Below are 21,975 nucleotides of genomic sequence, written 5' to 3' on the forward strand. Positions count from 1 at the left end.
TTCCACATATTTGGTCTAGATCGATCAAGATTTGCATATAGCTGCCATATAGACCGATCTCTCGATTTAAAGTCTTGGCCCCATAAAAGGCGCATTTTTAATCCGATTGCACTGAAATTTGACACACTGACTTATGTTATGCTTTCGACATCCGTGTCGTATATAGTATTTTGTTATATACAATTGAACAATGACGTTTACTTATTAGTATTTGATCCAAATCGGAACATATATTGATATAGCTGCTATGGGGCATACAGTATGAGTTTTGCACCGGATTTTGAAGAAAGGTGCTTCACATATATATCCGAGGTGGTGGGTATCCAAAGTTCGGCCCGGCCGAACTTAACGCCTTTTTACTTGTTCAAGTTTTTTTTTTTTCCTGTTAGGGCGAAGATCATTAAATTTTAGAATTTTTGTTTGTTACTCTTTCGAGACAAGCTCAATGATCGGGGATGCAAATGGAAAAGGAAAGCCAAAGATAGCAACACACACCAACCACTATGGGACGCGTTTCGTCTTTGGTTAGAAGACTTTTCAACCATACTAGGTGTGATGGCTTCAAGGGTCGTGCATTGGTATGTTGTATTTGAATCGTATTAATAGCGAAAACGCATCTATGATACAACTACCACATTAACCAAGCTCGACAACCGTGCTTATTAGCTGTACTTTTTCCAATGCATGTATTTTTGTGTAATGACAGACATTCTTTCTATGACAAATTACACTTCCACCGTACTACACATGATTTTGTGCATCTGTTGGAAGTTGTATTGATGGCTTTTGTTTGAAATTTGATAAACAAACTTTATTCTATTTGAAATTTGTTTACGAAATTTTTCATATACAAATTCATTAACCATTTGTTTTCCACTAAAAATTTGTCTAGCCAATTTTTTTACCCAAAAATAAAAAATTGTAAAGAATTTGTTTATGAAATTTCCTTAACAAAAAATTTGGTTTAAAAATTTTCATTTAAAAATTTGTTTACAAACATTTTATTAAGAAATATGTTTAAGATTTTTTTTTAAGTGTAAATGAAAATTTGTAAAGATATCTCAAAATTTTTCTCTATAAAAAAAAATCGTGAACTCAATTTTTTCTATTAATATTCATTTATATACGAAAAAATTCTTCCAAAAGTTGTCAAAAACATTTTTCTAAAGAAAAAAATGATTACCAATGTTTTTCTATTAAAAGTGTATTAAAATTTTTTTCCAAAAAAAAAATTGTTTAAAAAAATTTCTTAATTTTAATAAATTAATAATAATAAAAAATTAATAAATAAATTAATATTTTTCTCTCATCCTGCAAATGCTTCGATTTTCGTTTTATTTTCAATCAATTTTTCTCTTCGAGGCTACTTTGACCACTGAGACCAATGTTAGCATTGGTATGTGGTATTTTGTTCTCCCGCTCTTGTTTTTTCTTTGCTACGGCATCTGTAAAACTATTAACATTTCCGACCTTAAACACAATCAAGATGCCGACGACTTTAAGTGTATTGGTGTAACGAGAGCAAAGAATAATACATGAACCTCAACGAGATGTGAGCTATGGCAACGAAGGCATTGTGTGTGATTTTACTTTTGGGTTAGGCCTCACAAACACAACCACACACATGTTGGCATATTCAAAACAAATGAATTTGTAGGTTTCAACGACAAATGCTTTTGGGAAATGTAATGAAATCAAACAGAGCTCTTGATGAGAAGATGAGATTCGAGCTTCAATAGAACAATACCACCAAGAAAAAGATTACCATGAAGGTACAAAAAAAAAACACACAAAGAAAGAGGACCAAACTTCAAATCGGCGCAGCAAAGAGAACATGAATCAAGGAAAATTAATGTATCTTTAACAAGAAAATGCCTTTTTATCAAACCCTCGTAAAATTGTATAAATAACAAAAACAAATGTCTCTAAGGAAGGAGAGTCAAGCAAATAGCAACATGAACGAATTGATTAATGGACCATGAGTAAGGTCATGATAGCGATCATGATGATGAGAGGAGGGAAAAAAACCAAGATTCTGCAAAATTAGGCGGAAACCAGAAAGAGGGCAAAAAAGGCAATCATCAAAAGGGATTTCATGACGGTGCCTATCGAGCAAGGTGGACAAGCAGAAGATTAGATAAACCCCACAATAATCACTTTCGACAAAAAAATTATTATTGTCCTCTGTTAGCACAGTCAACCATGACCATTTAGACAGATTGCCAAAGGACATTGGATCAATGGCCATTCTACCTCCCATGGACATGAATATAACCAAATGAAATTTAATAATTTGTCTTTGGCTTTACTATTGGGTTGCCCAAAAAGTAATTGCGGATTTTTCATATAGTCGGCGTGGACAAATTTTTTCACAGCTTGTGACTTTGTAATTGCATTCTTTCTTCTGTCAGTTATCAGCTGTTTAGCTTGCTTTAGAAAAAAAGTGCAAAAAAGTATATTTGATTAAAGTTCATTCTAAGTTTTATTAAAAATGCATTTACTTTCTTTTAAAAAATCCGCACTTACTTTTTGGGCAACCCAATATTTCATTGGCATGGTTTGTATTCCAGTTTCTTTTGCAAATTTTTCTTTTATTCTGTTCTCTTTTTTGTCTTCCTCCTATTTGAGTTTGGCTTTCGATGGGACATTATTAGCATTTCCTTTTGCCAAGCCAGGCCAGCAAAATATTTGCATGTAATGACTTTTGATTGATGTTGGCCATCAAGTTACAGTCGTGATTGTCAATAATATTTAATGAAATTTTAAATGTGAATTGAATCAGTACTTTGTGGCTCAATGAAATTGGAAAGGGAAAGCGATATATTATAAAAACAAGGTTCATTTCTATTGAACTGTTCTCGAAGAAAGTTCATCCCACATGAATTTTCTTAAAGAAAAGTTCATTCATAATTAACTTTTTAATACAAAAGCTCATACCCTATGAACTTTTATATAAAAAACTTTGCTTCCAATAAAATTTCCTAAAAAACATTCATTCCCGATGAATCTTCTAATAGAAATGTTCAACTCCAAAGAATTTTCGAGAAAAAATCATCCCCGAAGAAGGCATTAAGTTCGGCCGGGACGAACTTTGGATACCCACCACCATGAAAATCCGGTTAAAATTGCACACCTTATGTCCCATAGCAGTTATGTCGAAATACTTATCGATTTGGACCAAATACTAATAAGTACAAGTCATTGTTCAATTGTGTATAAGAAAATATTGGTCTTTTTAGTAGCTATATCTAAAAATAAACCGATCTGAACCATATACGACATGGATTTCGAAAGGCCTGACATAAATCACTGTGTCAAATTTCAGTGAAATCGGATTATAAACGCGCCTTTTATGGGGCTAAGGCCTTAAATCGAAATATCGGCCTACATGGCAGCTAAATCCAAATCTGGACCGATTTGGACCAACTTACAGAAAAATGTCGAAGAGTTTTGACACAACTCACTGTCCCAAATTTCAGCAAAATCGGATAATAAATGCGCCTTTTATGGCCCCAAAATCTAAAACCGATAGATCGGTCTATATGGCAGATATGTCCAAATCTAGACCGATCTGTGCCATATTGCAGAAGTAAGTCAAGGGACTTAACTAATGCACTGTCCTAAATTTCTGCGAAATCGGACAATAAATGCGCCTTTAATGGGCCCCAAACCTTAAATCGAGAGATCGGTCTATATGGCAGCTATATCGAAATCTGGAGTGATCTGGGCCAAATTGACGAAGGAGGCCGAAGGGCCTAACACAACTCACTGTCCCAAATTTCAGCAAAATCGGATAATAAATGTGACTTAAATGGGCCTAAGACCCTCAATCGAAGGATCGGTCTATATGGCAGCTATATCCAAATCTGAACTGATCTGGGCCAAATTAATGAAGGATGCCGAAGGGCCTAAGACAACTCACTGTCCCAAATTTCAGCAAAATCAGGTGATAAATGTGACTTAAATGGGCCTAAGACCCTAATTCGGAGGATCGGTCTATATGGTAGCTATATCCAAATCTGGAGCGATCTGGGCCAAATTGACGAAGGATGTCGGAGAGCCTAACACAACTCACTGTCCCAAATTTCAGCAAAATCAGGTGATAAATGTGACTTAAATGGGCCTAAGACCCTAAATCGAAGGATCGGTCTATATGACAGCTATATCCAAATCTGGACCGATCTGAGCCAAATTGACGAAGAGTGTCGAAGGATCTCACGCAACTGACTGTTTCAAAATTCAGCAAAATCGGATAATAAATGTGGCTTTTATGGGCCTAAGACCCTAAATCGGCCGATCAGTCTATATGGGGGCTATATTGACATATAGTCCGATATAGCCCCTCTTCGAACTTAACCTGCTTATGGACAAAAAAAAAGTATCTGTGCAAAGTTTCAGCTCAATATCTCTATTTTTAAAGACTGTAGCGTGATTTCAACAGACAGACGGACGGACTTGATTTTAACGCTGATCAAGAATATATATACTTTATAGGGTCGGAAATGGATGTTTCGATGTGGTGGGTATAAAAAAACATCTCGGACGAACCTACTAGTAGAAAAGCTCGGGGGAAAATATCTTATATATAAAATTAAATTTATGTTTGTTTGTCGGTTTGTTTGTTTGTTCCGTATAGACTCAAAAACGACTGAACCGATTACCTTGAAATGATCACAGATTGTGTAGGTTGGTCTGGAAGGAAACATAGGCTATATAATTGTTTGATATCGGGAGGGGGCGCACCCTCCCCCTTAACCCCAAAAGTACTACCCACAAAATAAAAGTGGACCGATCGGGACAATATGGGATTTAAATGAAAGGTATTCAAGAGTAGAATACGAATTTCATAATAAAAGTTGGGTCCAAGTACCTGGGGGGGCCGCCCCAGCCCCAAAACCCTTTTTAAATTTTTTTTTTTTGATCATGACAATATGGGTCTCAAATGAAAGGTATTCGCGAGTAGATTACGAATATGGTCAGGAAGTAGGAATAGGCTTTATAATTTATTGATAACGGAAGGGGGGGGGACCCTCCACCGTTACCCCAAAAACACCACCCAAAATCAAAAGTGGACCGATAAGGACAATATGGGTATCAAATGAAAAGTATGCGGGAGTAGATAACGAATCTGACATAAAAATTCATGTCGATGTATAGGGGGTCACCCCAGCCCCACAAAAACGCCCTAAATGGGCACATTAGCCAATCACGGATATATGGGACTCGGTTTGTTTGTTCCGTATAGACTGCAAAATGGCAGAACCGATTTTCTCGAAATTTACGCATATTGTGTAGGTTGGCTTGGAAGGAAACTTAGGCTATATAATTTTTCGGTAACGGAAGGAGGACGGATCCTCCATGAAAGGTATTGAAGACCACAAAACGAATATGGTATTACAATTTGGGTCCAAGTACCCAGCACCCCCCCATTTTCGTTGGGAATAAAGTACGAAGTTGATGTCTATTTTCAGTGCAAAGTGCCGGTGGCCGCCCCAGCCCCAAAACACCCTCCAAACGGTTCATATGGGGCTCAGGGATTTAAAGGGATTTGGAAGTGCAGCACGAATTTGATATCCATATTTGAATCGAAATTTCTGAGGTGCCATCCCTTCCCTAATGAGAACATTACCCTAAGGAAGAACATTACCACTAGGAAGTTTAAACTCAATGATGAAAGACTTTTTTTTATAGCGGAGTCCGAACGGCGTCCCGCAGAGCAACACCTCTTTGGGGAAAATTTCTTAAATGACCATGCATGGCATTGTGCCTCGCTAATGTCGCCAACACTAAGAGGGGATAAACACCGCTTTGTCCGATGTTCTCGCCAGGATTTGAACGCGTTCAGCGTCATAGGCTACAATGGCAAGAATTCGATATCCGCATTCAGTGGGAAGTGTCCCCACCCTAAAAAGATATTAGAGAGTTAAAGAAGGCGCAGCGTATCGGATCGATAAGAAAAACTGTCCCCGAGGAACTTTCTTACAGTCAAGTCATTTCTCAATGAATCTTCCTAAAACAATTTTCTTGTGGAAACTTTTATCCTCGAAGAACTTTCAGTGCGCCGTATAGTCCAAGCTGGAATTTGTGTACACTTCAAGAAAAGTCATGCAGAACTTGTTAAAGAGGGAATAGAGGGATAAAGCAGTCGCAAACCAAATTGGCAATATGTTTGAACTGAAGATCAATCGTATGAGGTCAGTATCAAATTTAGCTAAAAGTGATTCGGATCTTCTCTGGCACCGTCGTATGGGTCATGTTAGTAAGCAGGCGTATGGTGAATAAGTCAAATATAATATGGCTATAGGGTTGCCAGACCAAATGTGATTAGATTTTTGCGAAGCATGCATGGCGAGTAAGCAATCTCGTCAACCTTTCACTGGAATTCGCAAGAGAGCAAGTCCAAGTATTGAGCGGTGGTCCAATATGATGGATCAAATTACTTTGTTTCCTTCATTGGCGGTTATACCCATTTTTCTCAAGTGCACCCAATGAAGCATAAGTCTGAGGTCTTCAACAAATTCCGAGAATATGATGGCCTCGTGTGTGCGCCAAGTTTGGAACCAATATCTCCATATTAACTGTTGACCAGGGTAAAGAATATAAGTCGAATGAAATAAAGGCCTACTGGTGTGCAAAAGTACACCGGCGGAAATGTGGTATAATGAGAAACCTGACCTGAGAATACTTAAAGTGTTTGATTGTTCCGCATATGCTAGGAAGGAAGCTAGATCCCAAAAGTTTTAAATATATTAGGTTGCCCAAAAAGTAATTGCGGATTTTTCACATAGTCGGCGTTGACAAATTTTTTCACAGCTTGTGACTCTGTAATTGCATTCTTTCTTGTGTCAGTTATCAGCTGTTACTTGCTTTAGAAAAAAAGTGTAAAAAAAGTATATTTGATTAAAGTTCATTCTAAGTTTTATTAAAAATGCATTTACTTTCTTTTAAAAAATCCGCAATTACTTTTTGGGCAACCCAATATATTTTCCCCAGAGTTGTCAACGTCGGATGCAACAGTGGTGAGACGGTGGAGCATACCTGGCATCACTTTATCTGCCTTTCGACTCTCCGAAACCGCCACACACATCAGAGCTGCAACGGCTGCTGAGGAAAGCAAAACAGACAGGAAACGAGGTACTAATAGGGTGCGATGCGAACTCTGACCACATTTCGTGGGGTAGTACCAACACTAATAAGCGGGGCCAAGCCTTGGCAGGGCCGCCACATTTTTTAATTGGATTAGGGAGGAGGTATTAGATGTGACGATATGCTCCGAAAATCTGATCGATGAGGTTCAGGATTGGAGGGTCTCCATGGAACACTCTCCCTCTGGCCATCGCTACGTTAGGTTTAGAATAGCACGGCCAGCGCCGAATCCGATAAGCTTCCGGAATAAGGCTACTCAGACGAAGGCTTGGGCAAGATAATTTAGATTGTCCAAGCATAGAAGAGATTGACGAAAATGTCAACAGGATTACGACTGCACTGGTGGGGTTCTTCGAAGACAGTTGTTCTCTTCGGGAAAGGAAATCAGTTCAAGAAAAACCCTGGATGACCGAGGAGATTCACAATATTGAGAAAGAGGTCTGCAGACTTTTTAACAGAGCACGTCGTAAAAAAGCGAAAGTCTATTGGCTCAGGGAATACAATAAGATAACCAGAGCGGCAAAACGTGCCTCCTGGAAGCTTTTCTGCGAGCAGGTCGATAGCGTTAATGACGCCGCCAAGATAAAAAAGTTTCTCTCAAAAACCCATGTCCAAACTGAACCATTAGTAGACGATATGGGAGTGAGAGCAGAGGCAACGGAGGATATGTTGAGGCTTTTGATGAAAACCCATTTTCCCCAGGATACGAAGGGACTCACGGAGACACCGGAATCTTGGAATAATGACGATGATCGAAGGTTTATAATAACGGAATTTATGGTGAAGGAATCCTTGAGGAGCTTCAAACCATTTAAGTCATCCGGACCTGATGGAATATATCCGGCGATACTACAGAAAGAGGCAGACAATCTGGCACCTTGTCTGGCCAACATTTTCACAGCGTGCCTAGGACTTTCATATACTCCGAAAGCCTGACAGGAGGCAAGGGTGGTGTTTATATCCAAGCCCGGCAAAGCAGGTTATGCGACACCAAAGGCCTACAGACCCATAAGCCTTACGTCCTTTCTACTCAAAACCATGGAACGTATTGGTGGACACCATGATAGAGAGTATGACATCCAGCGAACTGCTCAAATACAAACAGCATGCCTATGTCAAGGGAAGATCGGTGGAGACTGCCCTGCACGAGGTTTCCTTCGATGCCAAGACGTACACACTGGCGGTATGCATTGACATCGAGGGGGCTTTTAACAATGTGCGGAGCGACACACTGATCCAATCCTTAGACCAGTACCGGGTGAACCCGGTCCTTAGAGGCTGGATAAACCATATGCTAAGGAAAAGGTGGATAAGAAAGTGGCACAGGGTGCATTTTATCGCCACTACAATGGGTGGCCACCATAAATGACCTATTACGGACGCTGACTGAGAAGGGATTTGAACCCGTCTGCTACGAGGATGATGTTATAATACTTCTACAGAGTAAGGATCCGAACAAGCTATGCAGAAGGGCCGAAAGGGTCTTGCATATGGCATATGACTGGGCTAGACCCAGAGGTCTCATTGCTAACCCAGAGAAGACTGAAATATGCCTGTTCACTAGGAAGACGAAGGTGGGCCAATTTACGCACCACATTTACTCAATAAGACGATTTCGATATCTGACAAGGTCAAATACTTAGGTGTGATCACAGGACAGGAAACTGAATTGCAAGTGTCACATTTAGGAGGGTACTGAGAAGGCTCACAGATGTTGGGCACTATGTAGACGGACCGTAGGCTCGAAATGGGGCCTGAATCCAAGGATAGTCCACTGGCTCTAAAGGAGCATGATTAGACCAATACTTACTTACGCCTCAGTAGTTTGGTGGACTGCTATGGAGAAAAAGTTCAACATAAGGACACTATAACAGGTTCAGAGAACATGTTGTCATGGCATAGGCGGAACGATAAGGACCACGCCCACTAGGTCACTGGGGACTATTCTAGATGTCCGACCCATTGACAAACAGATGAAATGTGAGGCAGCCACTGCGGCTTAAGGCGATGGGAGAATGGATTGAGGATAGGAGCAGCTCATACCATCGCGGTATAATCGAGGCGACGATGTGAGACAGCCACTGCGGCTTAAGGCAATGGGAGAATGGATTGAGGATGGGAACAGCTCATACTATCGCGGTATAATCGAGGCGACGATAGGAAACCTGGAAGGAAGGGAAGATGTTTCCGATCGGATACTAGAGATGAACCTTGAAGTCGAGTGCGAGGCATTGCTGCCATCGGCACAGTCTTTAATTGACGGAACCCTAGTATTGCCATCTGGAAGATCATGTTACACGGATGGATCAAAGCTAGAGGACTGAGTGGGCCTGGGGGTTTACATTGTGAACCCAGTGACTGAGATCTGTTTAAGACTGCCTGACCATAATACGGTCCTGCAGGCGGAGATCCGGGCGATCATGGAATGCATGAAGTGGTGTGGTGCTAACGCGAGGGCGTGGAACATCTTTAACGAGAGTAAAATTGCCACAAGGGCTATAACAAGCGAGACGGTAAGGTAACGAACAGTCTTGCAGTGTAAGAAGGAGATCAACGCCTTCTCTGAGGATGGCAAAATCCGCATCGTTTGGGTGCCGGGCCATAACGGTGTAAGGGGAAATGAAAGGACAGACGATTTGGCGGTGAGGACCAGAGGGCTGCCGTCAATAAACTTGGTTTACCCGAATCCTTTCGGGTCAACGCAGTCCGAATTAAGGGAGTGGGCGAAGAATGCGCTTGCAACATTGTGGAACAGCGAAACGGTCGGTAGAACGGCGAAAATCCTATGAGGGGATCCAGATCGCGAGAAGACGAGGGTATTACTGAAAGGAAGCAAGAAATAGGTCAGCATAGCTATTGGTATCATAACGGGGCACGTAGGACTACGAGCATACTTATGTAAAATCGGTGCGGCAAGTGATGTCATGTGTAGGGCATGCGGGGAAGATGATGAGACGTTGAAGACGAGTAAGGGGAAATGAAAGGACAGACGATTTGGCGGTGAGGACCAGAGGACTGCCGTCAATAAACTTGGTTGTTGAAGCCAGTTCAACAAAATAAATATTACAATTGAATTAAATGAATTAAATTACACTGAATTGCATATTTATTAAGTATCTCTAAGTTTACTTCCCATGGATTCACTTATTTTGGTCAACTTGGCAACCCTTTATCCATTCTATGCAAAAGGGCCAAAAGCTTTCACTCAAATGGATAAAGGGCGGCCATGTTAACCAAATTTCCAATTCGCCCTTTTTATAAAACTATGCGCTTTTACCTTTCTCGCACCGTCATCAAATCACTTGTGCAGCAGCAACTTAAGAAAGCGGTGAGGATTTGCGGATTACCAATAAATAATATCAATTGAAGTCTGACCTGTGGTGTTTTACTTTATCTGCTTTTTTTCCATGTTTTACACTTTGGGAGCAATACTATAATATACAGTCCACTTGCAGCTACATACTTGTTACCCAACTTGTACATGGTCCTTCGAGCCGTCAACGGAATCAGAAGGAAGAAGTTCAACATTTGGGGATCACGTCCACATCAACTATTAACTTCAAATCTGCATCATATAAAATGGAAAAGAGGTATGTAAGATTGTTTCATATGTGAACGGGTTAGGCTTTTCAATCATTTGAAAAAAAAGGAAAATATATATTTGGCAACTCGGCATAATTTCTTAGATACTAAGCTCGTACAGAGAAAGTAGAATATTTATTTATTTTATGTCTGACTAAAGGTTTAATTCGCTTTTTCATTTGTTCGATTAAGATCGCATTGTTGCACATAGTCGTTTGTTCATATGCTTCTCACGAAAGCATCCCATATTGTTCCCTTATTTTTCAATTCTTATTAGTTGTTAGTTACTTGGGCTTCACGAGCACCACTTAACTTTCAAAAAACCAATAAGAATAACCGGGGCTTCACGAGCTCTACGTTTCTTTATATACAGGAATATGAAACCAAAATTAATTTGGCCTTCACGAGCGTCAAATTAGTACAACGAAAATCAGAAAAAAAATACCTCTTGTAAAATACAAGGCAAAAAGTTTAATATCATTTACCACTGATGTGCTTTTTAGATATAAAGAGTGTAACGCTTTAGTATTTTAAATAGCTAAACGTTCTTGACCAATAATTTTCTATTGAAGAGAAAAAGGGATCGGTGCGGAATTGATACACAGATCTCTTCATAGTAACTGGAAGGCACGTACATATATACTGGGCATCTTCTAGTTTGAGAAGAAAGGAACGAAAGAATTACAAAGTCTTTGTCGTGCTGCCTCTACCCGCACTACGTACGCAGAACATATAAATTGGCGCGAGACAATTGGCACAGTGCAAGAGCTGTGGCCGGCGCAGAAATATTATTTTCCAATTTGCTTCATACCATTGCCTATTCTCTTATTTGCTTGATTACCTTTCCCCTAACTGTCCTACCAGCATACCACCTTTGCCACCATCGCAACATCAGTACTATTTCGCTGTGCAAGTCATATAAATTGGTGCAGTGTAGTGGCTGCGGCCAGCGCAGAATTATTCTCTGCAGATTTACCATTGTATTAAACCCATTGCGTTTTCCTATTGCATAGCATAGGCAATTTCTGTTTTTCATTTTGTCATACCTCACCGCAACCCTCGCCACCAAACATACCAACATTGCCTGTACCACATCTCGGTTGTCTCATATATTGTCAACCACCATTGTGCACATTGTCAACGATCCACAGACTTAGAACGAGGATAGAAAGCAAGAAATAAAGAGTAGCTTTCATTAGAAGGAAGAGAGAGAAGACACTCGAACAGTGCTTACATCCACCTGCCTTTATATTTTCGTAATTAAGAGCGCGTAATATTTGTTTCTCTTCGTTCTTGTGCTGCGTTGCTGCCTTAACAACACCAACCTGATAATTGCTTTCATCCACCAATCCACTTGCCTGCTTCTTTAATTAAGAGCACGCTGTGCTTATTTCTCTTAGCGTAACATACGCACCTGCGCTGCCCTTATTTGATTGTCTGTATGTTCTGCTTTGCAATTTCTGCCTGCCCGTGGTTTGGCTCTGTTTGCGTTCACAGCTTCTAATATCATCTTCTTTTTTCTCTGCTCTGCATTTTTGGCAAATTGGCTGCAGTGCAGGCAGTTATTAAGAAGACCTTTGCTATTCATAGTTACAAGTGAGGATTGAAAAGACAGACATGAGGCTCATAGTTAAAATTAAATGAAACTAGTAAACTTTGATTTAGTGGAAATACCAGAAAGAGAAGATAATGAAGAATTTTTTGGAACATTGTTGAAGGCAACAGAAAGTATTAGAAGTGTTGGTGGAAGAAATATAAGAAGTTTGTGGCATTAATTGTGTTTGACTTTGGGCACTGTGAACGTGTATTTTTGTGCAATATTCAGTAAAAAAGGTGCGTTGAATTATTGAATATTTACATTTCCAACTATAACGACACAACGGTTTCAGTTTTTGTGACACAAAATCTCGACAGCAATCTGCAAATTCCATTACCATACAAACCAAGGCCCTTTTGCTTCACTTGAATACGGCAGGAGAAAAGGCCGACAGTTGATGTGATTAGAGTGTCAAATCCCGCCAGTGATTATTAAACCGTTGACAAGTGCTGCCCTCCACAGAGGTCTATTGTACAGGAGTGGTGTGAGGGGTGTTCGTTTCTTTTGGTTAACGGTCACGAAGAGGAATCCAATCGCTGACGGAAGACAAAGATCTTGTTTTTTGGTTGTCAAATGCTTTGGTGCCGAGGTAGGTGGTTTGTGTTTTGTCCATTGCTCAGCATACTTACATACTTACCCTTTGATGTTTATGTCAACGCCTCTCACTCAACCCTCTCGCTCCATATATACGTCAGTGTCTTAAGCAATTACAACGGTGTTACCAGAAGGTTTCTAGAAAACCTGGAAATTTTTATTTGTCGAGAGAATACACGGGACAAATTAAAAACAATATTTTGAAGATATTTTGTTGAAAATGAATACCCAAATGTATTTAACCACATAGAACGAAAAAGATGTTAATTTGAAAGTGCGAATTACTTCCAAGGAAGCCTTTTAATTACATTGTTTGTTGGATCATAGTCAGATAACAAAAACAAAGCATTGTTTCCATTGCACCAGCGCCTGCATTTTGTGCTGGTATTCAAAGGCACTTAAGTTTTTTTCTCAATTCTTTATTTATATTGCTTTGTCAATATTTGGAGGCAAGAGGTTTGAGTGAGTTCTTAAGGAAAATTATTGGCATTAGCATTTGTGGAGGCTTGATAGAAACCAGGAGACTAAGACAAGATATAAACAACGATTGGATCATTTCGACACTGTGGATAGTGTTACCGTCAATTTTATCACATCAAGGCATACGTCCAAGAGCATCACTAACACCACCATCATAATTGTGAGGAAGATTACTGGCTTAGATAGAACGATAGCCATTTACATTACACATAGTGGCAGGAGGCTGGTGAGTCTTTTGTTTATTTGGGGAAACGTATACACTCTATCGTAAAAGCGATACCATTTATTGCAATAGTATCGTATGTTGTCATCGTATGTTGTTACTTGAAAATAATACAGTAGGACACATCTGTACAAACTACCTCGGACAAATTACGTCCGAATACATTGAAGTTTTGCATGATATTTTTAAATTCTTACAATAACAAGACAATGGAGCTCGACTAGAGAAGTTGTCGTAACTGGAAACCATTTTTTAATGAAAAAAGATAAATTTGTTAAGCTGTATGATGACATATTAAATTAATTAGTTATCAAATCGAATATATATATACATTGAATATACTTGAATAAATTGTGCCCAGCAAAAAAAAAAAAAAAAAAAAAAAAAAAATTTCTTATAAATCCGAGTACACTGCCATGTATTCGATCGCATTAAGGCCTGAATACATGCTCTTCGGGTGTTTGGGGACATTTCTTTATCGCCTGTTAAACAATCCGCAAATCAATTGATTAATTTGGGATTTTCATCAACTATAGAATAGACTGAAATTTATGCTTGTCTGAATTAAATCGATGATTTACATTTTCATGTACATGCATTACACTTTCTGAAGCGTTACTTGAAATTTCTGATACAATTTATTGACGTCTATGCTAAAACCTCACAGCTTTTTCTTGTTTGCGATTTGAAATTTATTTTTATATAAAATTTCAAGTATACATTACATTTCCTTTATTGAATTATTGCCATTCAGTGATTCGCTTTCGTATTCGTAAAAGATTCGAAACGAATGAGATTTAGTTCTGGGAGCTACGAATTGCAAGGACAACTTTGTTGATTTCGGTTCTCTATTTGAAAACAATACTTAGATCTTGTTTCTTCTGCCCGAGTTCGAAGTTTTTTTTTTTTTTTTTTTTCTGTTTCTGCGGTTTTGGATTTCAATCTTGTGGGACTTTCCGTTTCTTGCTCTTTTCCACAATGAGTTCTCAAAAGTTCATTTTTTTCTCCGACCAAGTGGTCACCTTTTGCGCGAATTTTTCTGCTATTCCAATTGAAGACCACACATCTTCAAGTTTGCAAGTCGAACTTGATGATTTGGAACGCCGCTGGCGTCAACTTGTTCTGGTGTACGAAACTGATATGACTTCTGAGAAACCTGAGAGCACTAAAGAGGTGAGAGAGTCGATTCACTCTAAATTCACTGAGTCTTGTAGATCTTACAAGAATTGCAAAGCATCCATTTTGGATTTAATGCAGATTGAAAAACAGAAACATGAAACTTCAGTGCTGAGAGATGCGCCTGAGTCCAAGTGTCCCGAATCTGGTTTTTCTCTTAAAGTTCCACCCTGCGACACTGAACTGTTTAGCGGTGGGTACGATAAATGGCCTAGTTTTAGGGATATGTTTTCTGCCATTTATGGAAAACACCCTAAACTATCCCCCGCACAAAAGCTGTTTCACCTCAGGGCGAAGACCCGTGGTGAACCAAACCAAATTGTTAAACGTTTTTCTTTGACTGATGACAATTTTGATCTAGCATGGGAAGCGTTGCGGCAGCGATATGAGAACAAGCGGATTCTCATTAACCACCAACTGAGGAAAATATTCGAAATTGAACATGTGAGTTCAGAGAAAGGAAAGAATTTGCGAAATCTACAGTATACAATCAACAAGTGTCTATCAGTTTTGAAAACATACAATGTTTCCGTAATGTCATGGGACCCTATGTTGGTTTATTGGGTTTCGTCAAAGTTGCCTGAAGAAACTTTGACTGCTTGGGAGAGTTCACTCACTGATCATAAACGGATGCCTTCTTGGGACCAACTGGACGATTTCATCTCTAAGAGACTGGATATGCTCGAGTCTATTTCTGATATGAGGAATCATCCTCCTGTTTCAAACAAATCACAGAACTTTCATGCAAAATCTGAAGTAAATTTCCGACCCTGTAGAGTATGCAAGCAGAACCATGCGCTGCGTTCTTGTGCGAAATTTAAGTCCTGGTCGCTATCGCAAAAGCAAAAGTTCGTGAATGACAACAAAGTTTGTGGAAATTGCCTGTCCTACGGACATAATGCCCAGACTTGCCAAAGTGACAAGCTCTGTCTGAAATGTCAGCAACAGCATCACACTCTGTTGCATCCTGATACTGGTAATACTACGGATCGTGATGGATCTCAATATAACCCACAGACCCAAGTGACGTCTTTCCATATTGATGCGCAGTACGAAGAGCAACCGACCACGTCGGCTGGTGCTTTCTCCAATTCGACATCGTTTGTTCAATCTCATTTTGCTAATTCTAATGAAGCCACCGTTCTGCCAACGGCTCTTGTAGACTTAGAACACTTGGGAACAAATTTTACAGTGAGGGTATTTATTGACCAAGGTTCTCAAGAGTCTTTCGTTTCAAATCGAATTGTTAACAGATTTTCCATACCAACGAAGAAATCGTTCACAACGATCTCTGGTCTTGGAGGTACGATTTTGGAAAACTCCTCAAGGCTTTGTCATCTTGTTCTTAAATCTCGAAAGTCTGATTTTAGACTGAATATAACCGCTGTTGTAATTTCTAATATGAATCACTTAATGCCTGCGAATCCTACCCGTATTTCTGATTGGTCTGAATTAAGACGAATGGATCTAGCTGATCCAAATTTCTGTAAGCCTGCTCAGATAGATATGCTATTGGGAAGCGATGTTTTACCGTTTATTCTGAAACCTGGGGTGCAAAAGAATGTTTCTGGAACTCTTTTGGCACAGGAAACTGAATTCGGGTGGATATTGAGCGGCCCTCCAACCGTTCGTTCAGTTAATACGTTTGCGTCGTGGGTAACGTGTTCTGACCCCATAAATGAGCAAATTAAGAAATTTTGGGAACTAGAGGAAGTTCCAGTACTGAAATCTGTTTCTGAATATGACATGTGGTGTGAACAGTTTTACAAAGAGACGACAACTCGTCAATCTGATGGAAGATATGTTGTGAGGTTGCCCTTCCAACATGATCTCCCCCCGGAGTCTTTCCTTGGGTCGTCAAGACGAGCGGCTATGGGTCAGTTTATGAGGATGGAGAAAACTTTTGAGAAATCGGCCGAACTAGCTTCGGAATACTGTAATGTGCTATCGGAATATCTGGATCTTGACCACATGGAAATAACCACATCTACTGAAATTTGTGACAACTCTCGTTACGGTTCTTATTACTTACCACACCATGCTGTGGTAAAACCTGAAAGAGTCTTAACCAAAGTCAGAGTCGTTTTCAATGCTTCTAAGAAGACATCTTCGGGCTTTTCTCTGAACGACGTCCTACATACTGGGCCAATTTTACAAAATGATTTGATGAATGTCATTTTAAGGTGGCGTTTCTTTAAATATGTTTTTAATGGCGATATTCAGAAGATGTATCGCCAAATCTATGTTCATGACACTGACAGGGATTTTCAAAGAATTGTATTTAGAAAATCACCTACTGAAAAAATTCAAGATTACTGTTTAAAAACAGTAACATTTGGAGTAAACTGTGCTCCATATCTGGCCATTCGGACTCTGCTACAATTAAGTGAAGACGGAAAGTCCACGCATCCAGTGGCGGCATCTGTTCTGAAGGATCAAGTTTACGTTGACGATATCCTTTCGGGAGGACATTCTATAATTGAAGCAAAATCATTTCTCTTGGAGTTAATAGATTTGCTGTCTACCGCTGGATTTCCGTTAAAGAAACTTACGGCAAATCACCCACAAATACTGAAAAATTTGCCCCCCGAGGATCTTCTGTACGAAGATTTTCTAAAACTCGAAGATTCTAGCGAAACGAAAACTCTAGGCATTCGATGGAATGCCATGACTGATACATTTCTCTACAAAGTTGCCAATTTGGATTTTCCTTCTGCTCCATTTACTAAACGTAAAATTCTATCGATTGTGGCCAAACTTTTCGACCCTGCTGGTTGGTTGGCACCTATAATAGTGGTGGCCAAAATTCTTTTGCAACAATTATGGATGGATGGAACTGATTGGGACGAAGAGGTAAAACCACATTCACTTGAGAGATGGAAGGATTTCATTTCCGGATTTCCTGATATTGAGACCATAAAGATTCCTCGTTGGATTCAGTTTGCGCCAGAAAGCAAGGTACAAATTCATGGATTCTGTGACGCATCAGAGAAAGCGTACTGTGCCTGCTTGTATATTCGCTCTGTTTCTTCAGATAATACTGTTTCCTCTCATTTACTGGTATCTAAAAGCAAGGTTGCACCTTTAAAGACTGTTAGTCTACCAAGGCTTGAGTTATGTGGAGCAGCTTTGCTTTCAAAATTGATGAAATGCGTTGGTAGAAACCTGCATTTTTCTGTTACTGATATATATCTGTGGTCTGATTCTACAATAACGTTAGCGTGGCTTAACAAACCACCATTTCACTGGAAAACTTTCGTAGCTAATAAGATATCAGAGATATTAGATAACGTGGGCAACGCCAACTGGAGACACGTTCCCACAAACGATAACCCTGCTGATCTGGGTACACGTGGCGCTGCTCCATCGGAATTGGCGACAAATGCACTTTGGTGGCATGGGCCTAACTGGCTGACGAAGAACCCAGATTACTGGCCAAAACAAATAGCGCTAAAGGAATCTGAAATGGAGAGAAAGATATGTTCTTATCAAACCCAAACTGAAATTGAAGACATCCTTGATCGATTTTCGTCTTTTAGCCGTGCATTGAGAGTAATTTGCTATTTGTTTAGATTCATAAGGAAATGCCAAAAACGAGCTAGTTCAGAAATGGAAAATCCGTACATAAGCGCTCAGGAAATTCAAACGGTAAAAAATCTCTTAATTAAATCTGCTCAGATTGTTCATTATCACTGTGAATATAAAGCTCTCGAAAGTAATCAGCGCATAAGTTCGAAAAGTAAATTACTTCCTCTCAACCCTTTTCTCGATGAACACAAACTGCTTCGCGTAAATGGACGCTTAGCAAATTCTGATTTGAGTTACAATGAGCGTCATCCAATTATATTGCCTGAAAAATCTCGATTTTGTAAACTCTTCATCGAATTCACGCATAAAATCCTGCTTCATTCTGAACATCAAATAATGTTGCGTGCAATTCGTCAAGAGTTTTACATCATACGACTGAAAAATGCCATAAAACATTGTGTGAGAAATTGCAAAACATGTACAATTTACAAGCATCGTATAAGAAGTCAACTCATGGCCGCACTTCCTACTGAGAGATGTACATTTTCGTTGCCATTTACCAACACTGGAGTTGACTTTGCTGGCCCTTTCGAGTTAAAAACTTCTAAACTGCGTAATGCGAAACTGCAGAAAGGATACGCTGCAATTTTTGTATGTCTATCTACTCGAGCCATTCATCTAGAGGCTTGTTCAGACCTTTCAACTGAGGCATTCTTATCTACGTTTAATCGATTTGTTGGACGACGAGGATTTCCCAACAAAATGTTTTCAGACAACGGCACGAATTTCGTTGGTGCCAGTAGATCCCTAGCTCAAGAATTCAAGAATTTTCTTAAGACTGTTCATAAATCTGTCTCGGAGAAATATAACTTGCACGGATTTTCGTGGCACTTTATACCTCCGCATGCTCCACATATGGGTGGTTTGTGGGAGGCAGCTGTAAAGAGCATGAAGTCTCATTTACGAAAAGTTGCCTCCAATACGAAATTCACATTCGAAGAGTTTTCGACACTCCTTGTCAGAATAGAGAGTGTACTGAACTCTCGACCACTCTCTCCCATGACTGAGAACCCCTCCGATCTGCTACCATTGACTCCTGGTCATCTGCTGAGAGGAGCTGCGCTAATTTCTGTTCCCGAAGAATATTCTGATAATTTATCAATTATTAACCGCTGGCAAAGGCTCAAAGCCATCCAGATTCAATTCGCTAGGCGCTGGAAAACTGATTACATCTCCGAGTTACAACGTCGGTACAAATGGAAAGCAGCTCAACAAAATTTGAAGGAAAATGACTTTGTGGTCATCAAAGAAGACAACCTTCCGCCTAGTGAATGGTGTCTAGGTAGAGTCATTAAAGTTTTTCAAGGAAAAGATTCTAACGTAAGAGTTGCTGAGATACGTACCCAAAGTGGGGTACTTACTCGCCCTTTAGTCAAGCTTTGTATCTTGCCAAATGCCTAACTCATATTTTTTTTTTTGTTCTTCCGTTCACATATTTAACACATCTTACATTTAGTTCTGCATCTAGCGTTCCAAAATGTCGCGTCTGTGACGACCGACATTTCCTCACGTCTTGTCCAAAGTTTCTTCGCATGCCAGTGGTTAAGAGAAGGGAAGTAGTGAAGGAGAAGGGCTTCTGCTTTAACTGCCTTTGCACGGCACACACGAGGCACTGGTGTCCGTCGAGAAAAACGTGCATGGTGTGCCAAAATCACCATCACACACTTATACACATGGATGCAGCTGCAAAAAGAACAGTTCACAACAGCAGACCTCAAACTCCATCACGATCCAAATCTGTAGACCAAAGACGTCCATCTTCATCTACACAACGGAAGAAATCATGCGTTGACGAGCGCCTCAGCCGACGGACAAAAACGCACGTTTTTCTGCCCACTGCCCTGGCACGATGTCTTACTCCGAGAGGTCCAGAGAAAACAAGGGTCCTATTGAACTCAGGCGGCATTCAAACAATAATTGTACGAGGCTTGGTTGAAAGACTACACCTCAACACAACAAGAAAAGATGGAAAAGAATACTGCACGCTCAATCTGCAGTCTTACCAAGACCCCACTGCCAAAATACAAGTGTCTGGTGTAGTAAAGCCGCAGCTGAATATGATGCTTCCAACAACGGTGTCAGATGAGAAATTAAAGAAGACCTATGACCAGATAACCGACTTAGCGGATCCACACTTCTTTGCACCAAAGAACATCGAGGTCGTAATTGCTAACGATCTGCTTCCCAAGATTTTAAAGGCCGGCATGATACAAACCTCCTCTACGATGCCCATCGCCCAAAGCACCATCTTTGGGTGGACAATTTCTGGTCCCTGTCAATATTAAATTGCACTAGTGCAAGGGGGCCGGCATGTTGAAGCCAGTTCAACAAAATAAATATTACAATTGAATTAAATGAATTAAATTACACTGAATTGCATATTTATTAAGTATCTCTAAGTTTACTTCCCATGGATTCACTTATTTTGGTCAACTTGGCAACCCTTTATCCATTCTATGCAAAAGGGCCAAAAGCTTTCACTCAAATGGATAAAGGGCGGCCATGTTAACCAAATTTCCAATTCGCCCTTTTTATAAAACTATGCGCTTTTACCTTTCTCGCACCGTCATCAAATCACTTGTGCAGCAGCAACTTAAGAAAGCGGTGAGGATTTGCGGATTACCAATAAATAATATCAATTGAAGTCTGACCTGTGGTGTTTTACTTTATCTGCTTTTTTTCCATGTTTTACACTTTGGGAGCAATACTATAATATACAGTCCACTTGCAGCTACATACTTGTTACCCAACTTGTACATTGGTTTACCCGAATCCTTTCGGGTCGACGCAGTTCGAGTTAAGGGAGTGGGCGACAAATGCGCATGCAACATTGTGAAACAGCGAAACGGTCAGTAGAACGGCGAAAATCCTATGAGGGGATCCAGATCGCGAGAAGACGAGGCTGTTACTAAAAGGAAGCAAGAAGGAGGTCAGCATAGCTATTGGTATCATAACGGGGCACGTAGGACTACGAGCTCACTTATGTAAAATCGGTGCGGCAAGTGATGTCATGTGTAGGGCATGCGGGGAAGATGATGAGACGTTGAAGCATTTCCTTTGTCATTGCCCGGCCTTCGCGTCTAATAGATACCGGCACTTAGGTGGAGACACAATACCACCAGACATGTATCAACTTAGGGGAGTGGTATTGAAAACAATAAAGGTAAGTAGCACGGAATTCCTCACGTATAATTTTCTTTTTAGAGGTTACTTTATAGTTTTTAGAGCGCACAACAAGCCAATTACTGGTTTAGGTGTATGTCCATAGTGGTAAGGGGGGGATTAATATCTGCACCCTCTTTTCAACCTTACCTAACCTAACCTACTTGCCCATTTGATATTACTATGGAATTTAGAAACATAGAACTTCTGGATTTATGTCCTATCTGAAAAAATTCCTTTGAACAATAAAGAACCAATACTTGTCTTTTAACTAAAATCTGTCCACTGAGCAAATCATATCAGCTTAAGTTTCTTATAGAAAAGCTTATCGCAGATGAACTTTCTTAAAAAAAGTACATCCCAGTTGCACTTTCTTGCAAAAAAATTTTTCTTACATGAACTTTCTTATACAAAAGTTCATCCCAGA

General features: G+C 39.9%; 2 protein-coding genes across 4 annotated transcripts in view; one reads left to right on the forward strand and one right to left on the reverse strand.

Annotated features, from left to right (window-relative positions):
• LOC106093809 (venom dipeptidyl peptidase 4) overlaps positions 1–21,975 on the reverse strand; it is a 638,446-nt gene that overhangs the window by 227,514 nt on the left and 388,957 nt on the right. The window lies entirely within an intron of this gene.
• Positions 10,202–21,128, forward strand: LOC131994235 (uncharacterized). 2 transcript variants are annotated; one of them, XM_059360854.1, is made up of 3 exons: positions 10,202–10,474; positions 10,602–10,736; positions 19,843–21,128. In XM_059360854.1, the coding sequence occupies exons 2-3, from the start codon at positions 10,726–10,728 to the stop codon at positions 20,669–20,671; spliced, it is 840 nt and encodes a 279-aa protein (XP_059216837.1). In that variant the 5' UTR covers positions 10,202–10,474; positions 10,602–10,725; the 3' UTR covers positions 20,672–21,128. The 2 variants fall into 2 exon arrangements, with proteins under 2 accessions (XP_059216837.1, XP_059216835.1); XM_059360852.1 differs by having other exon boundaries at positions 10,202–10,736.

This window comes from Stomoxys calcitrans, chromosome 1 (assembly GCF_963082655.1).
Source record: "Stomoxys calcitrans chromosome 1, idStoCalc2.1, whole genome shotgun sequence".
NCBI classification, from domain to species: Eukaryota; Metazoa; Arthropoda; class Insecta; order Diptera; family Muscidae; genus Stomoxys; species Stomoxys calcitrans.